The 22,525-nt window shown below is 30.9% G+C and overlaps 1 protein-coding gene and 1 pseudogene across 2 annotated transcripts in view; one reads left to right on the top strand and one right to left on the bottom strand.

Moving 5' to 3' along the window:
* The window catches only part of LOC106645029 (mitochondrial import inner membrane translocase subunit TIM50-C), a 489,498-nt gene that overhangs the window by 166,075 nt on the left and 300,898 nt on the right, over positions 1-22,525 (bottom strand). The window contains exon 6 of one of the 2 annotated variants that reach the window (XM_089595042.1): positions 8,433-8,556. The exons of the other annotated variant lie outside the window; for it this stretch is intronic. Within the exon in view, the coding sequence (XP_089451168.1) occupies positions 8,433-8,556 (124 nt within the window). The remainder of the gene's footprint in view (positions 1-8,432; positions 8,557-22,525) is intronic. 2 annotated transcript variants of the gene reach the window in all.
* On the top strand, positions 21,370-22,490 carry LOC149373982 (uncharacterized; annotated as a pseudogene).

Raw genomic sequence — 22,525 nt, 5'->3', positions numbered from 1 at the left:
CAATGGTACTTTATTCAAGTTATAGGGTTCGTTTGAACGTATCCGTCTAAGAAATTATCATTAATTACATTTTAATTAAAAAAATGATTTTTTTTAAATATTTTTTTTATATACACAACTATCTCTATCTATTTAAAAGTACGAAACTAAAGAAGAGATATCAATGCAAATGGAGCGTAAAAATAAGTCAGAAGAAGAAAATGTTCGTTAAGAAGAAATTTGTAATTAATAGGAGATACGCGCATAAGAAAGAAAAAAATTAATCAAACACAATCATTTGAATTATAACATCATTATTAAATATTAGTAAATAACATGGTTTTTTTATACAACTTGAAAGATATTAGGTTAAAATTTTTATTTTGCGGAAAGGTTCGGCCGTCTTTGACTTTTATTTCATTAGATGTCAGTGAAATTTTCCCTTATTTTGCTGAGAGGAGTTAGTGGGATGACGAAAGGTAGAAAGGGGCAGCGGGGGGTAGGGTGAAAAATTCACCCTAACAATTATTTAACATAGGAAGATATATATTTATAAAACCATTTCGTTTCTTCGCGTCGTACGTTGTTTGATATTGATTGTAGTGAACTGTATTGTAGGGGTGGCACGGTTAGCATTAGCAGCTGGAATTGGTGAATATTTCCTTCTCGTGCATTCAAAAGTATATAAAGCAGCAGTAACAAAAGGTACAGGTTTTTATAAAAAAAAAGTAACAAAAATTTATTCACGAAATATTTTATAAATTGTAAAGTGTTGTTCAATATAAAACGCGTTTAGTGTCGAGTCTCCTAATAATTTACGAAAAATGTGTACTGTAATATACTTTAGCTATATGCACTGCACGCAGACTGATACAATACTATTTGCTAGAGCAGCATACAACTAGATGTGCGTATATATACTAACGTAAGTGAATATATGAAGTTAATACAGAGCAATATATAAATCAAAATGGTGACTTAGTAGAAGATGAACTTTGCTTTTACTCGAAAGACATTAGGTTAAAATTTTTATTTTGCAGAAAGGCTCGGCCGTCTTTGACTTTTATTTCATCAGATGTCAATAAAATTTGCCCTTATTTTACTGAGAGCAGTTAGTGGGATGACGAAAGGTAGAAAGGAGCAGCGAGGGGTAGTATAAAAAAACCACCCTAAGAATCATATAACATAGAAAGATTTGTATTTATAAAAATATTTCGTTTCTTTACGTCGTGCATTTGTATATGTTTACACGTCTATATCACGCTAATACTTAATGTTATTTTTTTGTTTATTTTTATCTGCTCGGGCATCAGTACGTGGCTCACATGTTTTTTGGATTTGCTTTACGTATTTGTTAATAGTATTTTATACTGGATAACTTAAAAACTTTTTTATAGACAACTTGTTGCACAAAATTACAGAGTACTTCAAGCTTTCTCATCATTTGCAATTAATATTCATATCACTGAGGCCGTATGTATTATGGCACACAAATTGGTTTACGATAAACTTAAGTCTTGGAAATAATCTACTGGAGCACTGCAGGCTCTTATTTTTGTAGCGAGTACGAAGCTGCAAAGTAAGAATATATTGCATAAATATCTGTTGTTAGATAGTGTGGCAGTGCCTAAGCAAAAATGGTATCGTTCACACGTAACAGTACACATATTTGTATAACTTGAACTTGTTTGCCTACATATGTTCCGTATCTAAGTGAAATGTATGTTTTACTTCACTGTTACACGTAAACGACGGCATTTTTTCTTAGGCAATCACGCCATCTGACGAATAAGCTTTATGAGCTATACCTTCATACAGTAGAAACAGAGCATCAAATGAAAAAGGCGTAGACATTCCTTGTTTTTCATTCACTCACCCAAAACCTACTAAGTTTTTTCTCACATTTACCTACCTTCTCTCATCTAGACTTTTTTTATACACGAGGTCAGCATAAGTGAGTTCTTTGTGAATTCCTCACATTTTGTTTTTTCTCTACCGAATTTTTCTGAGAAGCTGGAGCGTAATAGAAATAGCCCAATACCATCTATACATCGAATTGTTTTCTTGTCTCAGAAAAACCCCCTGTGTAAGAAGTTTATATTAAAAGAAACCTGCATTAACTAAGGCTGGAACCCGGATCTTTTTTTTCGAGGAACATGCGTTTACCAATTCTGCTAATGACAGCCCTGTCAGAACTTTTCCTCATTGTTCTATTTTGAACGTATTTTTAGTCCAATGCCAGTTCCTGTACATGTATTATGGCTGTAAACCTATGGTATAAGCTCGATCACTTATAAAAAAAATTAACACCTACATATACTTACAAACTAGTTTTTGTTTTTTTGTTTTTTTTCGTTTTTTTTTTTTAATAGGTTTTTTTACGGAAAACCTTTTATTTTCTATAAAAAAGTTTTTTGGAATAATAATTAATTGGAGACTGTAAAACGAGTTCCATTAAGAAGACCAATTTTTAAAAAATTCACCGATCAAATTAAACAAAAAAAGACTTATATAGTAAAATATAACCTTCTCAGAAAAAGGTCTCCTCTAAGAATCAAACTTTTGACCTCTAGTAGAGTGTTGTCTCTATTAATAACATAATAACACATTAATTTCTCAGTTAAAACTTCTCTATTTATCTCTTCAATTTTACCAAACAAACGTTGATTATTGAAGGTTTTTATTTTTTTCTTCTTTTTTTTATAATACTATTTCTTGAAATTATATTGCCAGGGCACTAGTGAAGTGACTACATCTTTAAAAAAAAACTTGTATGTGAGCCTCTTAATTCTTTTAAAATTTAATGTTTAAAATCATCTTCGAGCCTGGTATCTAGAGCACTATAACGAAATTTTTATAAGTTCATACAATTTGAGAAATTCTGTTTTGTTTAGTATTTTATCAGAAATTTGGGAAAAATTATTTTGTCCCAATTAGGCAACGACTATTTTTTCAACTAACAGTTTATAAAAATATTTCAAGTGTTGTTTTGGCTTATTGCAAGTATCTTTGCTTCCAGACGTTGTAGAAACTTTTAAAAAAGCTTAAACTCTTTGTGACAAAATTTTCTCAAATGTAATATTATTTTTAAACTTCATGTAATTAGTTTGTAGAAAGTTAAAAGCAAATATATGTAAAAAAAATTTTTTATTTCAAAACTTCAGCGAACTCAAAAAATATTAGGCAGTTTCTGGTATTTGAAGTTTTTGATTTAAAAATTTTAACTCGCGTTGCTCGAGTTAAACCAATTTTGAAGAAATTAATATATAATTTAATAATATAAAAAAAAATTTTAATTTTCAAGAAAAAACCAATTTAAATAAAAAAAAATTTTTAACATAGCAAAATGCATGTATCTCTAGAAATTTTTAATGTTATTATTCAGTATAAATGGAATTTCAATGGTTATTAAAAACATAGACATACAAAAAAGTCGGTCTAGCTGAAACGGTAGCAAAGATACGAAAAAATTATTTTTCAGCGATAATGAGCCAGTACGTTGAAATTTTTATCTATAAATTGAGTAAGCAAATCACACTTGAAGCTACATTCAATCATATCCTTAAATGAGTTACTCTAACTCTTCTTCGTTTTTATTTGAATAATTGAGGAAATTCATAATTTTCAGCTCTTTGTCTGCTACGGGAGTGGCTTATAGACATCCAGTACTTTGAAAACGTTGCTGTCAAAGGACGCTGTAGTGCCGTAGTAGCCTAAACATAAACAACTTTTTTTAAATACCCTTTAATGCTTGTCTGTGTCTTAATTATCTGCAACTGTAGTCTTTTTGAGGTTTGTACTCCAGATTTTATGAAAAAAAAATACTTTAAAAAAGTGGGCCAAGTATATCTACATAACGTTTCTTTAACACTAAGCAATCATTACTGAGTCAGTAAGTAAGTAACGTTTATTAGACAATGTGGTATAACTACGTATGGTCTCAAATTTTAATTTTACATAATATAATATAAAATACGCAAAAGTTACAAGTTAGTTGACAAAAATAGATTTACATTTAAAATTAAGAGAAAAATTAATTAATGAATGATAATAATGTATGAAAAAAAGAAGTTGAATCAAAAATAAAGGTACAAAATGAAATATAAATTATATGAAAACAAAAAAAAAAAAAAACAGAAAAAACAAAACAAATTTAAATAAAGTGATGGTCAAGTTGAATGTATTATTTTAAACTTATATGAATCAGTTTAAATTCATGTGAATCCAGAGTAGAGTTTATAGATGTAATATGTGAGTGGTTAATCTAGAAGAATAAAGGGCATAAAGACAGTTACAGCCTGGAGGATAACATGCATTCAAAACTCTTGTCATTCTTATCAAGAATAAGAAGAATGTTGAATAATGACTGCTTGAAACTATGTATAAGTGATGGTTTACAAATATTCTGTTGGATTTGAATCATGAGCTTTGACGACTGAATAAGAAAAGAGTTTCTAAACGCTTCAGACCGGAAAATGGGGCCAAACAGATACTGCGCTAGGAGGCGAGAACAGCGCCTTAGATCATCATGAGAGCTAGCAATAAGATAGCTATGAGCTAGGTAAGGGGAGTACCTGTAAGCCAGAACAAAATACGAGACTACACACAAAAAATAATCACGGTGTCTTGATACTGATAACCAGCCAAGTGCAATGCGAAAAAGTGTAACTTTTGATCTCCACCCTATTGTGCCATAAACAAAGTGGACACAATAATTTAGGGCAGTATGCAAGCGTTGGTTTGCTGTGGAGTCAATGCTATGGTATGCTACAGCCATATAATCGAATAAAGGAAATATTAAACTCTCAACAAGCTATTTCCTTGGAGAAAAAGTCAGAGCATGTTTAAGTATTTGAGCCCATACAGTGAGTGGTAGACTCAAATGGCAACATATGTAGCGTGTTTACCCCAATTGAGGCTTTGAGTGAGCCAAACGCCTAGATTTTTGACTTCGGTTTTATATTGAAGAAGTGGTACCATCGATGAACACACATGGTGTGTTAGAAAAGTCAATACGACTCACAAGATTAGTACCATCAAGAATAATGGGTATAATTTTAGGCTGCCTGAGAGTAAGACCATTTTTTTCTGCCCTATGCGCTATAGCCAACGAATCAGAGTTCACTTTGTCTACGACAGACCGCAATTCATCCAGGTGACAAGAGTAGTAAATCTGTAGATCATCGGCATACATAGTGTATTTACAATGTTGGATAACCTGTATAATGTCATTGACATAAATTAAAAAAAGTAAGGGACCCAATACGCTGCTTTGCGGCGCACCAGCTGATGAACTATCCCTGTCAAAGAGAATGTTATTGTTACCCCTCACAGCTTGGGAACGACCAAATAAATAAGAAAAAAATCACTCCAGCGTACGGTCATCACAGTTTACTTTACGAAGCTTTTCAATCAGGCGTGCATGCGGGATCGTATCGAATGTTTTTTTTTAAATCAAATAATACTAATATGGTTATTTGGCGATTGTCCATTGCAACGCAGATATTATTTAAGACGCCAAGAAGTGCAGTCTATCTGCTATACTTTGGACAAAAGCCTGTTTGATGTGGATTAAAAAGTTCATTGCATTCTAAGTGATTGTAGAGCTGGAAATAAACACGCCGCTCGGTAACTTTAGAGAGATCAGGTGTCTTAGCGATTGGGCGCGTATCAGGTGGCGAAAGTGGTTATCTTGTTTTGGCAAATAGAATAGTAAGAGCGCGTTTTTATAACACAGGAAAACGGGTTCAATAAAGGACTTATTAATAATAAAAGTTACAGGTTTCATAATATAGTTAATTGAAAGTTTTAGCATAGCAGCAGTAAGCCCATCAATTCCACAAAATTTCGAATTGCAGCACAGAATAGCTCTGCGTATTAAAACAATAACGAACATATCAGCAATTAACCCAACTGAAACATTGAGAAAAAGATAGTGCAAGTAGAGAGCCTGCATTTAGGGATAAGAAGCCAAGCGATGGCATGTATGTAAAGATTTGCATTGCTTCTGATAGTGAAACTAATGAGCCAATAATTTAAAAGAAGAAAAATAACTAAAAGTTTGTGATGTGTAAGAAATGAAATATTGTTTCCGAAAGATAAAAAATAAATTTTTCTTTTGTTTCTCAATAGGATTTAGTTGTTAAACCTCTTACAGCACTGTCCTTTTACCGTCCTTTAACCGCTATGGTTAAAAAGACTAGGTGTGGATAGGCCACATCTGTAGCAGACGAAGAGCTAAAGATGCAACTTTTCTGAATTTTTCTAAGAAAAATAAAGAAAAGTTAAAGTTCCTTACTTAAGGATAAGATTAAATATAACTTGAAGCGTGATTTGCTTAATTTTTAGATAAAAATATTAAGAAACTGGCTCGTTATCGCCAAAAAAATGATTTCCTTTTATCTCGGCTTCCGTTGAAGCTAGACCAACTTTTTTATTGGAAAATCTGTGTTTTTCATGACAATTAAAGATGCGTTCGAACCAAAAAATTATATTGACAATTAACGAATATATTTGAATTTGTTTAAGTTGACACGTTGTTCTCTCTCTCTTTTTTTTTCTTTTTTTTTTTTAAATTAGTTTTTCGTTGAAAATTTGAGATGTTTTTATATATTATTAAAATATACATTAATTCCTAGTATACAATCACCTTGTTTTTCATTAATAAGTTGAACTCAAGTAATACGAGGTTTAATTGTTTAATTTACAACTTTATAAACTAAAAACTGCTGAATATTTTTTAACTTAATGAAATTTACTTTTTTAAGCGTTGCAAGTGTTACGATTTTTTATAGTTTCATTGATATTGATTTAAAAGTTTAGTTTTTACACTACTTTTAAGTTTTAAAGTAAAAAATTTTTTTTGTATACATTTGCTGTTTACTTGTTATAAACAATTTACTTGCAGTTTGAAAAAAATTTTATCTTTTAAAAAATTTTGTAACAATGACTTAGAACTTTTTTTGGAAGTTTCTACGACGTCAAGACCAACAAAAAATTTCAAAAATTTGTATGAACTAGTAATTAAAAAAACATCCGTTTCCTGATCTAGAAAAAACTCATTTTCCTAAATTCTTGATAATATTTTACACAAAATAAAATTTTCAAATATTTTTAGCTTTGTCAGCTACATTTATGCTCCAAATACCGCACTATATAAATAAATTACAACCTTATCAGATGTATCTATTAAGGTCAGAGTAGTAAAACGTTAAAAAATAGAAAGAACAAATATAGACATATTTTTAAAAAATGTCAAAAGAGCAATACTGATGATAATTATAATATACGTTAAAAGGAAGTGAGTAAAAAGTCAATTTTATTTACCCCTACTTTTAGTACGCGACATTTTTTAAATTTTAACCGTGACTTAATTAAAATTGTAGACTAAGAACATAATTATTATAAACGTTTGGTCTCAGAGATAATTTACATTGAAAAACTAAAAAATAACATTAATTCAACCAGCGATTCACAAAGTTAAAGTTCAATTTTCCATGAATCCATTGATAGTTGAATAAGCTGGTAATCAGTTTTATCTATTTACATAAGTTGAATATTTATGTACTAAGTGATATTTTTTTTAATTGTCAATTTAAACTGTGAAAACAATATTTCACTTTTTAAATTATGAGCCTTTCTGGTGTTTGTCTGCTACTAAAAATGCACCTAATAATTTCGTCGTTACTTTATACTTGTAATATGATACCTTTTTACAAGTTTTTACAGTAAGGAGAACTCATTCGTTGATTTCGAGTTCATGAAACATAACTTTGTTACATTCATTTTTAGAGAATTTTCAACGTTGGTTGCTCATAAGTCTTGAAAGTTTAGTCATTGTTAACGTTTCATCAATTTATATATGTTTTGTGTGACTTGCACGTAAGTATATTTACTAGCTTTGTATTGTTACAGTTGGGCTGGAAAGGATAGTCAATATACAGCTGAAATATTGTACACTTGGAATAAAGAATAATACTTTTTGACAATATACCATAAAATGCAATTACTTTATTTAAACGCATTTTTACTGTCGTTGGATTTAAACTTCTTCAATTTTTCCTTATTCCTTTGTCCTAGCCTAGCTTGATTAGTTATACTTAGTCCAAAGAGGTGGAAAGCACTGTAGCTAAAGGAGCCAATCGAAATAAACAAATTAATAATTTCTTAAACTTGATTGGTAGAGTACGGAGCAAATAACTTAAAGGGGCATAACATGATAGTTTGTATACTGAGCATTCAAAACTTGTAGTAAATTTTTCATTGGCTGAAAGAACACAATCAATTTGATGATTTTATCAACTTTCCGAAAAATACTGGACATTTCAAATAATAATCGAAGAATATAATTAAAGGGTAGTTAGCCAAAATTAAGACTCAAAATACACATATTAAAACATTTGTAATGTTTCTTTTTATGTAACACATTTTATTACTATTAAAAGCCTACGTACTTTTCAGGAATACTGCTAAATCGTACAGGGCTGTATCATGATCATTTCCGTTCCAACGAGGAATTTGAAGCATATTTTCTGGGTGAAACTTAACACTCTCTGGATTCCAATCAATAACGATAACCTTAAAAAAAACAAAAAATTAAAGGTTACATAAACCACACCATTTATACATAAAAATTTTAATGATTAGTCATGGCCGGAAAGAATAAAATAGTAGTTTTTATAGGAAAAATATTTTTACTAGAGAAAAGATAGACGAGAAGTTGCAGTAAAATCGTACCCAAAAGTATTTTATAATTGTTTTTAATTTATAACATGAGTATTACATTAGTTATCATTTTTCAATAGAATTTTCATCAATAATTGTTAAGATGAAAGAAAATAAGTAATTTTTTTTGGTTTTTCCTGTAATGCAAAAATATTTGCGTTTGGTTTTTTTCAACACATAATGAAAAGAAGAAAAGAACTTTTAAGTAATAAGGTTTTCATCATCAAAATAGTTTCACCCAATGAATTCGTACTTGTAACAATCAAATAATGTTTTCAGATGTTTAATGATAACTAACAAAATAACGATCTAGAAAAAATTAAGCTTGACACCTATATGGTATTAAAGTTGAAAAGTCATCATAAAGTGTACTTTCTTTTTATTCTCTAGTTTTGCGGCAATAACGTAAACAAAAACTAGAAAAAAGATACTAAAGCTCTTAAGAAAAACGTAAGGATATAGAGCTATTTTATAAAATCTACAATTTACATAGGTTTTTGGAAATCGAAGTTTAAAAATTCATGTAACTAATATTACAAAAAAACTAGCTTCTAACAGTTCTAATCGTAAACTTTTGCACCATAATCAGGCATGTAAAACGCGCTCAACATGACCTACATTCAAGAAACGAATTTAAAAATAATTTCACTTTTAAAACATGTGAGCTGTACAAAAATGCGTTAATAAAAACTTTTTTGAAAAAAAAACTTTTCCAAAAAGTAATCATCATTACATAACCAAAACATTTAACATGCAGATTGAAGAGATTATTGGACGCTAATTGAATATACAAGTAAAAGTGAATGATTAACACGTACGAATGTCACATTGAAATTTAGATGATATACATAACAATTAAAAATTAATGTGATTTTATTGATAAGTCAGTATTAATGCAAGTAATTTAATTAATTGATACATTCCTTTGCTCAGACAATCAATATTTCAGTTAAAACTACTAATTTGTAGAAAAATTGTCATATGTTGCCATTGAACTCAGTGATGAAATTTTTAACGCACATCCCTGGGAAGAAAGTAATCTAATTAGGCCTGGTCAAGGCGGAATTTTTTTTTAAATTGCTACGTATGACAATTCTTCTAGAAATTTGTAGTTTTAACTAAAATATGAGTTGCTTAAGCAAACTTGTATTAGATGAAACGTGTCGACAAATTTAATTACTTACAGTATGATTCAATGTTTACTATCTGTACTATAATCAAATAGTTTGTAATCAGTGGAGCTGGATTTCTTTATAAAGGAAAAAATGATCAGTTTCAGAGTAATCATCTTGCCACAAAATCTGACAAGTAACTTTTTTACTACGCTTCAATATCTAAAATTTTACTTTTTTGCTTTAAAAATTTTTTTTTTTCGTTCAGAGTTATATATATTTTTTGTATTAAACTAATTGTTTAGAAATTACGAAAAGCCAGAAGAATTCATTGCGTGTTCTGAGCTTATTTTTTTGATACTTTTGCTTTAAAAAAAAAAAGTAGTCAGAAGGTAGAGACCAGATCGTACTTTAGAAACTCTTATATTCGTAAAATCACGACAATAAAACCATATTACTAATCCAACTATTAGTCGAACTTTTAATATGAAAAATTCATACTCCTCATTTTTTTCCATTTCAAATTTTATTACACCATTTCTATATGCTCACAGCCTTATGATTAGTCACATTTTTTCCATAATTATGAAACTCTTACTCGATATCAGTTTTAAGGGCTTATCTTAAAAAAAGTAAGACTTAGACATTTTGTATCAAAAAAATTTTTACATACTTGTTACCAACATATATTGCAAACGTTACCTTCATTCATTGTCACCTCTGCACTGTTTGGTTTTCAATATTAAAACATATTTACTTTGCCTTTTTATTTGTTAGTGTTCTTTTTCACCGGTCAAACGGCATACAAGAGTCCGAGACCTAGGCCACGTACATGAATATGGATGCCGTGTTTGGGGCCGTTTTACCTCTCTTCGGTGATTTGAAACACTATGAAGAGCCAGGACACAATGATAGTCATTACGGGCGTTTTGCTATTTGAGAATAGAACAAGCAGTTGCGTAGTTACGCCATTGCCAGGCGACTTTTATTTTGTTACTTTTTCGTCTCACGACTTTAGATTACGATTTAGAGCAGAGCACTTCGGTTCTCCTTTGATTCGCTTTTTGTAATCTTCTACTAAAATAAGAATTTACTGTTTTGCAATTAAATCGACATTTCCTTGTTTTTAAAATCAAGAAGCACAAAACAAGACTTTTGGATTAAATTAAGTGCTATTGTTAAGTCAAAACTATTAAGGTAAGGGCAGGAATCGTAGATTCGTTTTTCAAATAAATAAATTAAACTTTTATCATTATTATAGAACTTCTCTACTCTTGCTTCCTTGCCATAATAATTTAGGAGTTAATAAAAGACGTTAAGAATAGAGACCGTAGCTTTATTCATTCATTGAATCCCATTCTTATATTTCGATTTCTTCCTGACACCCTCTCCAGGAACCTGTATTAAATACATGAAAGGTATAACTCAAGAGTTAGTCAACTGGGTCTACTAAAGCATCTTGGCTATTCATGTAACAACACCAAAATTATTATTACAACAAGACAATTATTGGCATTAACAAAATAGTGAACAATTTCTAATTACTTCCCGATTCTATCATTAACATTGTGTGAGTTAATGAAAGAAAGACTATGAATGAAAACAAGAAAACTCAAGGGTTCTTATACATAACAGCCTGCCATGAGGGTTTCCTCACGACGTAAGGGCCCCCTACAACACAACTCACATTACTACTAGACCATAATGACAAGGATAAGGCAGGCAGAAAGAGCGCGTGGTAAGAATATTATGACAAGCAGCCACCACGCTGATTACCCATTTTATTTTTTTATGTTACCTGAAATGATCTTGTATTCGCTCTGAAGTTTATTTGTGTCTAAATTTCGATCGACATTAGCATTAAAAAAGGTGATGTTTAACATCTCTACAAATTCTCATTTGAATTTGTTGTTTTGTTAGTAAAAAAATTCTTACTAAAAAGAAATTAAAATTTTTATTGTAGTTGGAGCACTGATAGAGTTCTTGTTATGCTTAAAAACCAAACTCTTATGTTTTTATCCATGTGTGTGGTAAGACAACAATTGCTCTGAGCTGCGTAATATGGTCTAGTTTGAAAGTGATGAATAACTTTTCATTACTTTGTTGATGTAAATAGTTGTCATGATACTATTAGTTAAATAGATATAAGATACACATATGTTAGCACTTTTATTGTTGTAATATGAATAGCTGAGATGCTCTGATGGCTCCAGCAGACTAACTATTGATTAAGTCATGCTGTGTGTACGTTTTCAATGTCACACTTCCACAGTCTTTGTAATGTATTTGTTTATTTTATCATTACTATTATTAATGTTATTATTATTATTGTTATTATTGTTATTATTATTATTAATATTATTATTATTATTATTATTATTATTATTATTATTATTATTATTATTAACCTTTGATGTACTTTATACAGCTTCATAATAAAAAAAAGCATTGAAATATTAAAACTTAAGTAAATTACTAATTATAGCTGTGCTTTTTATTTTCAACGTATTTAATTCACTCTTAAATTTTCATTTTTGTTTTGAGGAACCAGCCATTAGCTCAAAGGTTTTATTTTCTTTAACTAACAGTACTCTATCAATTTAAATTTATTGATTTGGCGTTGTAGTGTTAAGTTTTACCGAATACGATGCATAAAGAAGTAGGATGCATCATACAGCGAAATTATGTTCAACCTATAATATAAAATTCTGTCTTATTTCATGTAGTAGTTGCAAATTTAGTTCATTTTTTATCTTACGTCCCTGTTAGGGTCGTTATAATCCATGAGTCTCTTTAATTTGGTCTCTTTTTAAATTATTAATTAAAACTCGAACAACAAAAATTTATGTTGTCGATTAAACTTTTTTATTTTTGAATTGGTAATTTAAAAAAGAAATTTAATAAAAGATTAACTTATGTCTTGACAGATTTAATAAATTTAATAAAGTAAGTAAAACCTGAAGTTCTGACGTAACCCAATACATACAACTAATAATGTATTAAATTTTCAGAAGGATCGACAAGTTATTCTTGCCACTGAATAAAAAACAACTATGGGTCGCGGGACTCATGCATAGAAGAAGCGAAGCTTCAACGAGCTCATGAAAGTGAGAAGGCTGCAGTGCAGCGCTGGTCAAGACAGTTATGAATGCAAGAGTGAGAAAGGCTGCAAAGAATTTCAGATAATTCTAGAAAAACATCCAACGTGGCTTTGGTCGTTTACTTAAAGGAATGTCACAATTGGTATCACTGAGCAACAGTGTCTTTGCGTGTTCTTGTCCATTTGAATGCGGAGCACTTTGTACAATAAAGTGGAGTCAACGCGCGTGATAACAAAAAGAGAAACATTATTTTAAACGTTTTTAAATATTTTCTTTTGAAAGTTATACTTCTATAGCCACGTTATGTGTGAAAGTAAATCAACGGTTTCAGATTGGTGGAATTAAGAAGAAGGGGGATGGAAGAGGCTTTTGCGTCTTGCTCCCCCTTCGCCCTACCAGCCTTGACTTACTTCCAGTCCCCTGTGAACCACACAACGCCACCACACCATACCAGGCATGTCAAGGTTTGTGTTTTATATTTCTTTTTCTTTAGAACAATTTAAAGACGAATAAAGAAAAATAATGCTTTATAAAAAAATAGAGCGATCAGTAAGTGTCCTGGGTTGTGTGGTGATTGGCGCTTGTGTTAGTATTATGTTCATTATTAATTAAGAAAGCAACCAGTAAGCACTCTGGATTGTATGCTAATTGGCACCTACGTTATTATTTAATGCTTTATAAATAAATAAAGAGACCAATAAGCGTTTCCATTGAGATTTAAGCCCCCAACTCCCTATACACTAGCCGAAGCTCTTATCTACTTTGCTATGAGCAGTCCCTACTAAAAAAAATACAATTACTGCACGCTATCTTGTAGTTAGTACAAAATTAGTAACTTTTGTTAACTGTTTAATAATTAATTTAACTTGACTATAAATGACAGTGATAAATGAATAATTTATTCCATTAACTAATTTATTTAGCTACACTTTTTTTTTAACTTAGAAATTAGTATATTTTAGCAGAGCAGCTTTCCTATGTATTATTGAATATTGATTTACTTATAATTGATGTGTTACTTTTACAATGAATGAATTCCTGTTTATATAATTTTTCATACTTTTTTGAAGTTTTTAAAATAAAACAAAATAAAAATGTTTTGACTGTATAAATAAAGTAATCAATTTTTATTGCGTTTTACAATTTTACCATTCGTGGTTGTGGTGATTTTTTTAACTTAAAGACGTTCTTCACATAGTTACCGAGGAAAAAGTTCAGAGCAGTGAGATGAGCGCCAATATATGCAGTACTTTGGCAATTGTTTTTCTCGTGCAGATGTACTTACGTACATGCTTTTACGCATATATTTGATCCCTTCTCTTTAAGTTTATTTAAAAACCAAATTGTTAATCTATTTTAAAATTTAATATGTTCATTTCAAAGAAATCTTTCATACAAAAGAAGTTGGAAGATTTCTACAGATTATATAAATGCCATTTTACGTGATATTTTCATAAGGTTACGAGTTAAATTGCGATTTTTTAAAACTTAACTTTTAAAAAAGGGTACTGTAACACAATATACAACTTTTTTTGGTACTTTTAATACTCTCTCAAATTTAATTTTTTTGTGAATATTGCCTGCCCAAAACACCTACGTATAATGAACGCCTTGAAGGGACATTTACTGGCATACAATACTTCCCTATTGAAAAAACTGGTACTGCAGGATTGTTTTTTTCGAATTTTTTTAGATACAATTATGTTTTGATTATTTAAAATGGACAAGGAATAAGTGTGTAAACATATGTGACAGATGTGGGGGTGACGTCAAAGAAGTGTAATCAGCGTAGGCAGTAGGAAGTTGTTTTGAAATTACCAGAAGATTCGGTGAAAGTGCAGTCTTGTTCTGGCCAGCCTATATATTATTCACGTATATTGTATTGTGCCATAATGTATTGTTGATAATCGTTAATGTGGTAAATATTATAATATTAACTAAAACCTTACCCAATCAACGTAGGTACACTCACTCCTACTAGAATTGCATCACCTTCGTACACAATACTAATATATAGAAAAAATTTTTATTCTCATAATTATATTGTTTAAAATATAATTTCATAGAAGTATAACTTCATACTTGGGTTATATATCCCAAATTTTTATCCTTGTTCAGTGAGGTCACTTGAATAATAATAAATTTCTCTTATGTATTATATGGATCACGTATTTACTATTATTTACTAATGATTAAGAAAGATGATATTACCTATCCTAAGAAAAAAATGTATTAAAATACAAACTGCACCTCCACATATGAATAGTTTACAGAGACTGAGAGAGAAAGAGAAAGAGAAAAAAAGAGAGAGGGTATGCACGCCTCACTGTATGCATGTATATTATACGCTGTACTATTCTGCTCGCTTTCGAGAGAGCATGCGGTGGTGGGGGGACAAACAGGAACGAAGGGGGCAAGGAAGAGTGGGATGCTTTCGCTTACTTTCATCTAGCGAATGCCCTACATAAGAAGCTTCACTTCAAAAAATAGATCCAGGTTCATGTATGTAGATATACCCATCCAAGTAAAATAGTTGCCGGTGCTACCCCACATTAGCTTCCTCCGTACCACTCTTTAGTAGCACTCAGAGGCCCCCCACATACCCCCCACCATCCACCGCAGAATTTTTCCTAATGACTAATACACACATGTGTCAATGTTAGAAGACATTGTGGTTTGGTGGTATACACATAATAATTACATAGCTAATGTATGCAAACATCATTTTCACTATTCTTACTAAAGTTACTTTTAAAGAAGATACCCCAACAGCCTCTACCAACCTTAAACATACTTAAATATTTAATTTGAAATACGTTTTTTACCATACATCCTAGACGCAAATAGATGGACTAAATACATCCCAATACTAAATAATTCATTTATTCATACAACTTAGAATGAGATCATCAGTTAATTTATAGTAATTCTATTTTGGTTTATATGCAAGTATAAGGTTTTTGGTGCGCTAAGCTTTTTTTGGTATTATTGGTAATGACCTATGTAAAAGTTTTCATTTTTTATTTCTTTTGGTATAACACGATACTAATACGTATATAAAATTAAAGAACACAATAATACAAACCGCAAAAGTATTGCTCTATTACAAAGGCTTAATGTTATGAGTAAAATAACAGAACCCTTTAAGTAATTTGATTAAAATTTACTTTGCAATTGGATATTAACATGTTTTTAAGTAAGTTTTGTGACTATTAACATTTTAAGTAGAATATGGTAGAACTTAAACAGTCGTCTCTTCTAAAGGTTAAAAAATTGAAAACATGTACCTACAGTTTGAAGCAGTGGATTTACTGAAAACTGCTCGCTGATTCCCATCGATATCATATCAAGGGATAAAAAATTCTTTATACTAAGAATATCTATAACTGTAAGTGGAGAGTTGAATCTAGTGGAAAGTGATATCTAGGCTTGATTAAAATTTGATACCAAAATTTTGTAAGTTTTGCAACAATTTGCAAAAATGTAAAAAAAAAGTTCTCTTCCACTGGATCACTACGGCTCTCTAAGCCGGAATACTGTTTTATTTTTAAATACGATTTTTAAGGCTTATTGACATTATAATTATTGAAAATGAATATTCTCTAGGAAAAAAATGTAAAAAGTACTCATACTATTTAAAAAAATTGAGCATGGACCATTTTTTGAAATTACTCTGCTGTTATTACAAAAACATCATTTTAACATTTTTTCAAATTGTTGCAAAAACGACAAGAACCTTTTCACTAAATTTGCAGTAAATAGCTACCTCAAAGTTTGTAGGTCTATGTATCTTTTTATTGTAGATTTAGTGTAATTAATTTTTAACAAATCAGCTTTTTAGATTTGTCTCCCAAAACAAATCTTGTTATTAGTCCCAGCCACTAATGGTCTCACATCCTTATATTTGTAGATATAACAACTAAAGTTTTTAATTATGACAAAGCTGTTCTGGTACTGGTGTCACTAAAAAAGATGTTTCAGAAGTGTTAAGGATAAATTGATGGTCAAGAGAAAAGCCACCAATATCGTTCTTCGATGAACACGGGTTAAAACAATTTTCAAATTATATTAATAATACATTCATATTGTTATTATAATAATAATGTTATTTACTTTTTCTATAGTATCTTGTCATTTCACAGTTTGGTCAAAATTTAATACTTTGCTCTTAGTCTCTGCAACTCGGACAAGATTAGATCTCTAGTGGCTAGAACTAATAAAAAGAAAATTCTGAATAGCAGCATTTATAAAATCAATAACAGAACCTCTACAATAAAAACAAACATAGACTAACAAGTTGTTTGGTAACTGTTTACTGCTATGCTTGTCGTTCTTATTGATGATCCATTTTTAATGTAGACTTCAGAAATCACTAAGTTTAAAGTAATGTACATTATGATGTTTGAACAAGTCTATATTATAAATGAATTGTCAGATAAAACAAGTGTTACAGTTAATAGTAACCATTGCATTCGTAATTTATTTATCAAAAATTTGTTATAAGCGTTTTTTAAATATTTTGCTATTCAGATTTGACTCCCAAAAAACATCATGTTGTCAGTTCCAGCCACAAACGTCTCTTTTAGAGACTACCACCAAGGAATTAAAGTTAATTCAATGGCAAGATACATGGCATGGGAAAGCAACAATTTATTCAAGAGTGAGTGTTTATTTGAGAAAAATATTAGTATATCTTTTCTTGAGCTTCAATATATCCTTACGACTTCTGGAACGCCTTTATTAATGAAACAAGTATCGGAACAGCTGCGCCACACTTAAATACTTTAGTTGTTTTCTCTGTCAATCAGATAAAAATATAAGGCCAATAAGTGGCTTAAGTACTTACATGATCCTTTTTGTAATTAAAATCTAAAACGCAAAATGTTGAAAAGTACTCATGATAAATCTTTCATAAAAATATAAATCAAATTACAAATTTTTTGATAACTCATTACGACAATTCTGTTCGTTTCAGTCAACAAAAAATTTATTCACTTTGTGCAGTATATAGTTAACTCGCGTTCTTGAGGGAATGAGTAATGACCTGAGGCAAACAGAGATTATCTTTAATTGTGTGAACTGATTTATTGACTATAGAGTGACCGAGTTGGTCAGTAACTACAGGTGTACTGATCATTTGGAGCTTTAAGCTTACTTGCTCACGTTGTCCTTACTTATGTAAAATGGGGGTGACTCCCTATAATGCTCACCCCAAGTTTTGATGCAATTTATTAACGTTTAGAAACAAGTTTACATTTAGAACGAGTTCAAATATAATTAATTTAATACTTTTGTGTATAAAAAAAAAATATAAGCAGTTTGTGCTTCAATCTTATCTAAACGTATGTAATTCACAGCTCTTGTTTTAAATTTGTTTAAATCACATAGTGTTAAGTACAATTAATTATTATTCTTACTCTTCTGTACGAAAAATTCTCACTTGCTCGTTCAGAATACTTTTAATCCTGTGATGATGCTTTTGCACCAACCTTCCTAAGTTCTTTGGTACATTTGTTACATTTTTTTTTATTAATAAGAGAATTAGGTACTTACGTACATTTTATATTCAGTATCTGGATTCAATGTTGCGTGAAAAAGATTTTTCAATGATTATCAACACTTTTATTTCCGTACTTCATTAAATATATGTTTAGCAATATGACCATTTATAATTTTTCTTTGAATTCTTATGATCTACTTACATTTCTGACTTTACGTTCATACAAAACAGCATGTTTTTACACGTTAATAATAATCTTTCAGAATGTATTTACAACATGCAATTCACACAAAAAACTTGAGTAAATTAAGTTAGGTAAATAATACAAAATTAGGAAACATCAACACATAAGAAATATGCACACTAACACAACCACAATATTTTCTCATTTTTTTCTTCATCAGTCGTTACATCAACAATAGGGGTGCTTTGAAGAAAAAAAAAAAAAATCAACAAACTGGAAAACCTAGAACAAAAGGAAAAATAGATCTCACTAATTCGAGTAAGTAATTAATTTATATGCACACGAAAAAAATGTTACAAATAAATCAGCTTGGAGTGTCATGGAGCAAGCTGTAGCAAAAGTGGCACGGCTACCACAATATAATTGTTACAAAAATATTGACTCCAACATTTTATTGCTGTACGAAATGTTAAGTAACATAACGCAGTCAAAATAAACAAAAGATTTTTCCAGACTGTACCAGGTCTCAAATTTACTTAGGGAAATCACGTTCATGAATTTTTACAAAAAAAAGACAGTATTTTTGGTTGCTTACTCTGCTAAACTGCCCAATTGATCTCTCTAACGCTGTCTCTAGTTGTGCGATTGTGGCACTACGTTCACGCTGTAAGAAAAGAGCAGAATTGTTTAATGCTTGCCTATGCGAGGGGCGTACAACATGAACAGTCTTGTTATGTGTCCAGATGGCCACGAAATTACGCGGAAACGTTGAAAGTCCCTTTAGCACAGCGACGACTCAGCCAATATGACTTATCTCAAATTTTCTGCCATGACTGCAACGCAACAAAAATTATACATTTCGTGGTCTGAGTACACCTTTTATCTCGGAACTGGTTATGACGGTGTACTTAGGCAGCAGGGACGGACTAGCACGACCTTAAAACTCCAGTGCAGTGCTGGAGATGATAGTGTTCTAGTTGATGAGAAAAGACCACTGTATTACTCAGTCCCACGAGCTGCTTACGCCATAAGATATCAGGAGTATGCTATTATTGACTGATGGTGCGTCAGTTTCACTATGTAATAGGGTTGCCATCTGGAATACTCCCATTTGAAAAAGCTGGCCAAATTCTCAGGGTTAGGGGTCACCAATATAGGGGACTCGTATTCTAAAGAAAAGCAGTAAGGACTTAAGGTAAAAAAAATGATCTTAAATTATGTGAGCTCATTTATTCAACTAAAGTCTGACCAACCTGGTTAATAAGTCACAAGTGTACTTATCATGCACAGCTTTAAGTTTGCTCTTTCTCTCTCCTTGTTTCTACTTACGTAGAGTAGGGGCGACTCTCTAAAAGACAGTTAAAACAGCACGATCTCTATGAAAAAAAGTTGATGCTTATAGTAATACATGGTCTTTAATGGACAATTAACTTTCATTAGTATGTTTTTTGAAACAATGTACCTCTTACAGCTAACTTTTATTGTTTGTTATCAAGTATTATTTTCAGAAAATAAAAATTTATTCACGCAAAACTTTACGAGAAAACAAAGTGTTTTTTACTTCCAAGGTAATGATAATACTCAGCAATAAAAAAAGAGTTTATAGTCGTCAAGGATATATTTATATAGAAGAAAAAAAATGATACGAAAGCATGGCTCGTTAAAGGGCACATATTTTTGTTAGTAAAATATTATTGTTTCTAGAAATTTAATACGACCAATAGGTATACAAGCAAATGTTGATACATCTTAATCATTGTATCAAGAGGCGCATATGTACGGATGGTTGCACTTTTTATACAAGCACTCTGTATCTTCCTGCCCTTTTCTCAATATCCAATACACTAAAGATTCATAATATTAAACCACATAATTTCTTTTTCAAGAAATTTTCTTAAGAAATAAATAAAAATGAGAAAAATATCCTCCCCGATTGTGGATCACATATACAACCACCTGCTTACTAGACAGTTGCTCTACCACTTAAGATACCAAAGAGCCGTAGATTCATTCGCACCGTAAGTTTGGATACGTTCTTATTCTTCATTTTTTAAGCTGTCTTTCCCTAAAGACCGATATAGTATCTATATGACTCTAATGCTTGTAGGTAAGCTAAAAATTTAATACCACCAATAGGTATACGCGAATGTTGATACATCTTAATCATTGTATTAAGAGGCGCATATGCATAAATTGCGGTACTTTTTATACAAGCACTCTGTATTCTCCGTACATGTCCTTTTCTCAATATCCAATACACTTAACATTCATAATATTAAACCACGTAACTTTTTTTTCAAGAAATTTTCTTAAGAAAGTCGGTAGCTCAAGTCGGTAGAGCAACTGTCTAGTAAACATGAGGTTGTGTGTTCGATTCGCACTTGGAGAAGATATTTTTCTGATCCTTATTTATTTCTTAAGGGGGCATCTCTGTTATAAATCGATGAAAAAATCAATTTTCCAAAAACACCGGTTTTGCATTTAGTATACTAATAGTAACATCGCACAATAGTTTATTTTAACTTGCACACTCTAAGAATGTTCCTATAGCGTGTATTATTGGTGCGCGCGCAAGTGTGACTTTGACAGCTGGCGATCGGAGAGGTATATATACTTGGTTTTGGTACGCTCATTCCCGCTTCTTTCTGTATTTATATATCTCACGAGTATTTTCAACGATATTTTGAAGCACTGAAAGTATTGCTTTCTTTTAATTTAATTGTAAAAACAGTTATTCAGTTATATTAGTTGGAAAAAAAAGTTCATAAAATGAATAAAAAAAGTACAAAATTCGGCAATTCGAGAGCTGATCGACAAAAAAAAAGAAATTTTCGTGGCAATCGATTTACGAGTGAGCGTGATGAAAGTGTGGTTAGTGCATCTGCTAAAAAAATTAAGAAAAATAATCCTGAATTTGAAGTGAACGTTGATCCATTGTTGCATTACGTCATAGTGAATTTCTTACTCTTTCTAAAACTACAAGACATTTTAGTTTGTAAAACTTTTAAAGACGATATAACATTTTCCAAACGTAACGAAAAAGGATTAGGTTTTCAATTAGTAGTTTCATGTAAATGTGAAACCGAAACTCATACTCCTAGCAGTCCCACAATTCATACTTCCTACGAAATAAATCGCCGCTTTGTATTTGCGATGCGTTTACTCGGTGTTGGCTTGCTAGGTATAAATAATTTTTGTGCAATGATGGATATCAGCAAAGGATATGCTTCAGCTACTTATTATGCAATAGTAAACCACATTTGGATAACATCAGAAGTAGTAGCTACATTAGTTTTAGACAAGCAGTTAGTGAAGAGCAAAGAGAAAATGAGGCTGCCGGTAATGTAAAAAATCGGCTCACAGTTTCTGGTGACGGCTCTTGGGCTCGAAGGGGTTTTTCTTCTCTTGTCAGGATTGCCACATTGATTGGAAAATTTTCTGGAAAAGTTCGTGATGTCATTGTGAAATGTAGAATATGCAAAGCTTGTGAACAATGGGCTGAAAAGGAAAATTCTATTGATTATCAAGACTGGTATGGAACTCACGAGCCAGATTGTAGTGCAAATCATGAAGGCAGTGCGGGATCGATGGAAGTTAATGGTATAAAAGAAATGTTTCAAAGATCTGTAGATTTTCATGATAGTTATTATGAATATAATATTGGTGATGGCGATTCGATGACTTTCTCATCGTTACAAGATATACAGCCCTATGGTGATGTTTTGAGCGTAAAAAAGAAGAAGTGTGTTTTACATGTTGAAAAGCGAATTTATAAAAGAGCAAAAGATGCTAAAAAACAACTGACACAGATAAAAAAGGCTCAAAAAGCGTTAGAAGCTTCACAAAAAGATGCTGATGGAAAAAATGACAAAAAAACCAAAAAAAACTGAAAAGCCTAAAATTAAAACGGCTACATTGACTAATA

This window comes from Copidosoma floridanum, unplaced genomic scaffold (assembly GCF_036245765.1).
Source record: "Copidosoma floridanum isolate Cflo_tuat_1 unplaced genomic scaffold, Cflo_Japanese_pri ptg000024l, whole genome shotgun sequence".
Taxonomy (NCBI): Eukaryota; Metazoa; Arthropoda; class Insecta; order Hymenoptera; family Encyrtidae; genus Copidosoma; species Copidosoma floridanum.
The sequence above is the reverse complement of the archived record's forward strand: the minus strand, read 5'-3'. Positions and strand labels throughout refer to the sequence as shown.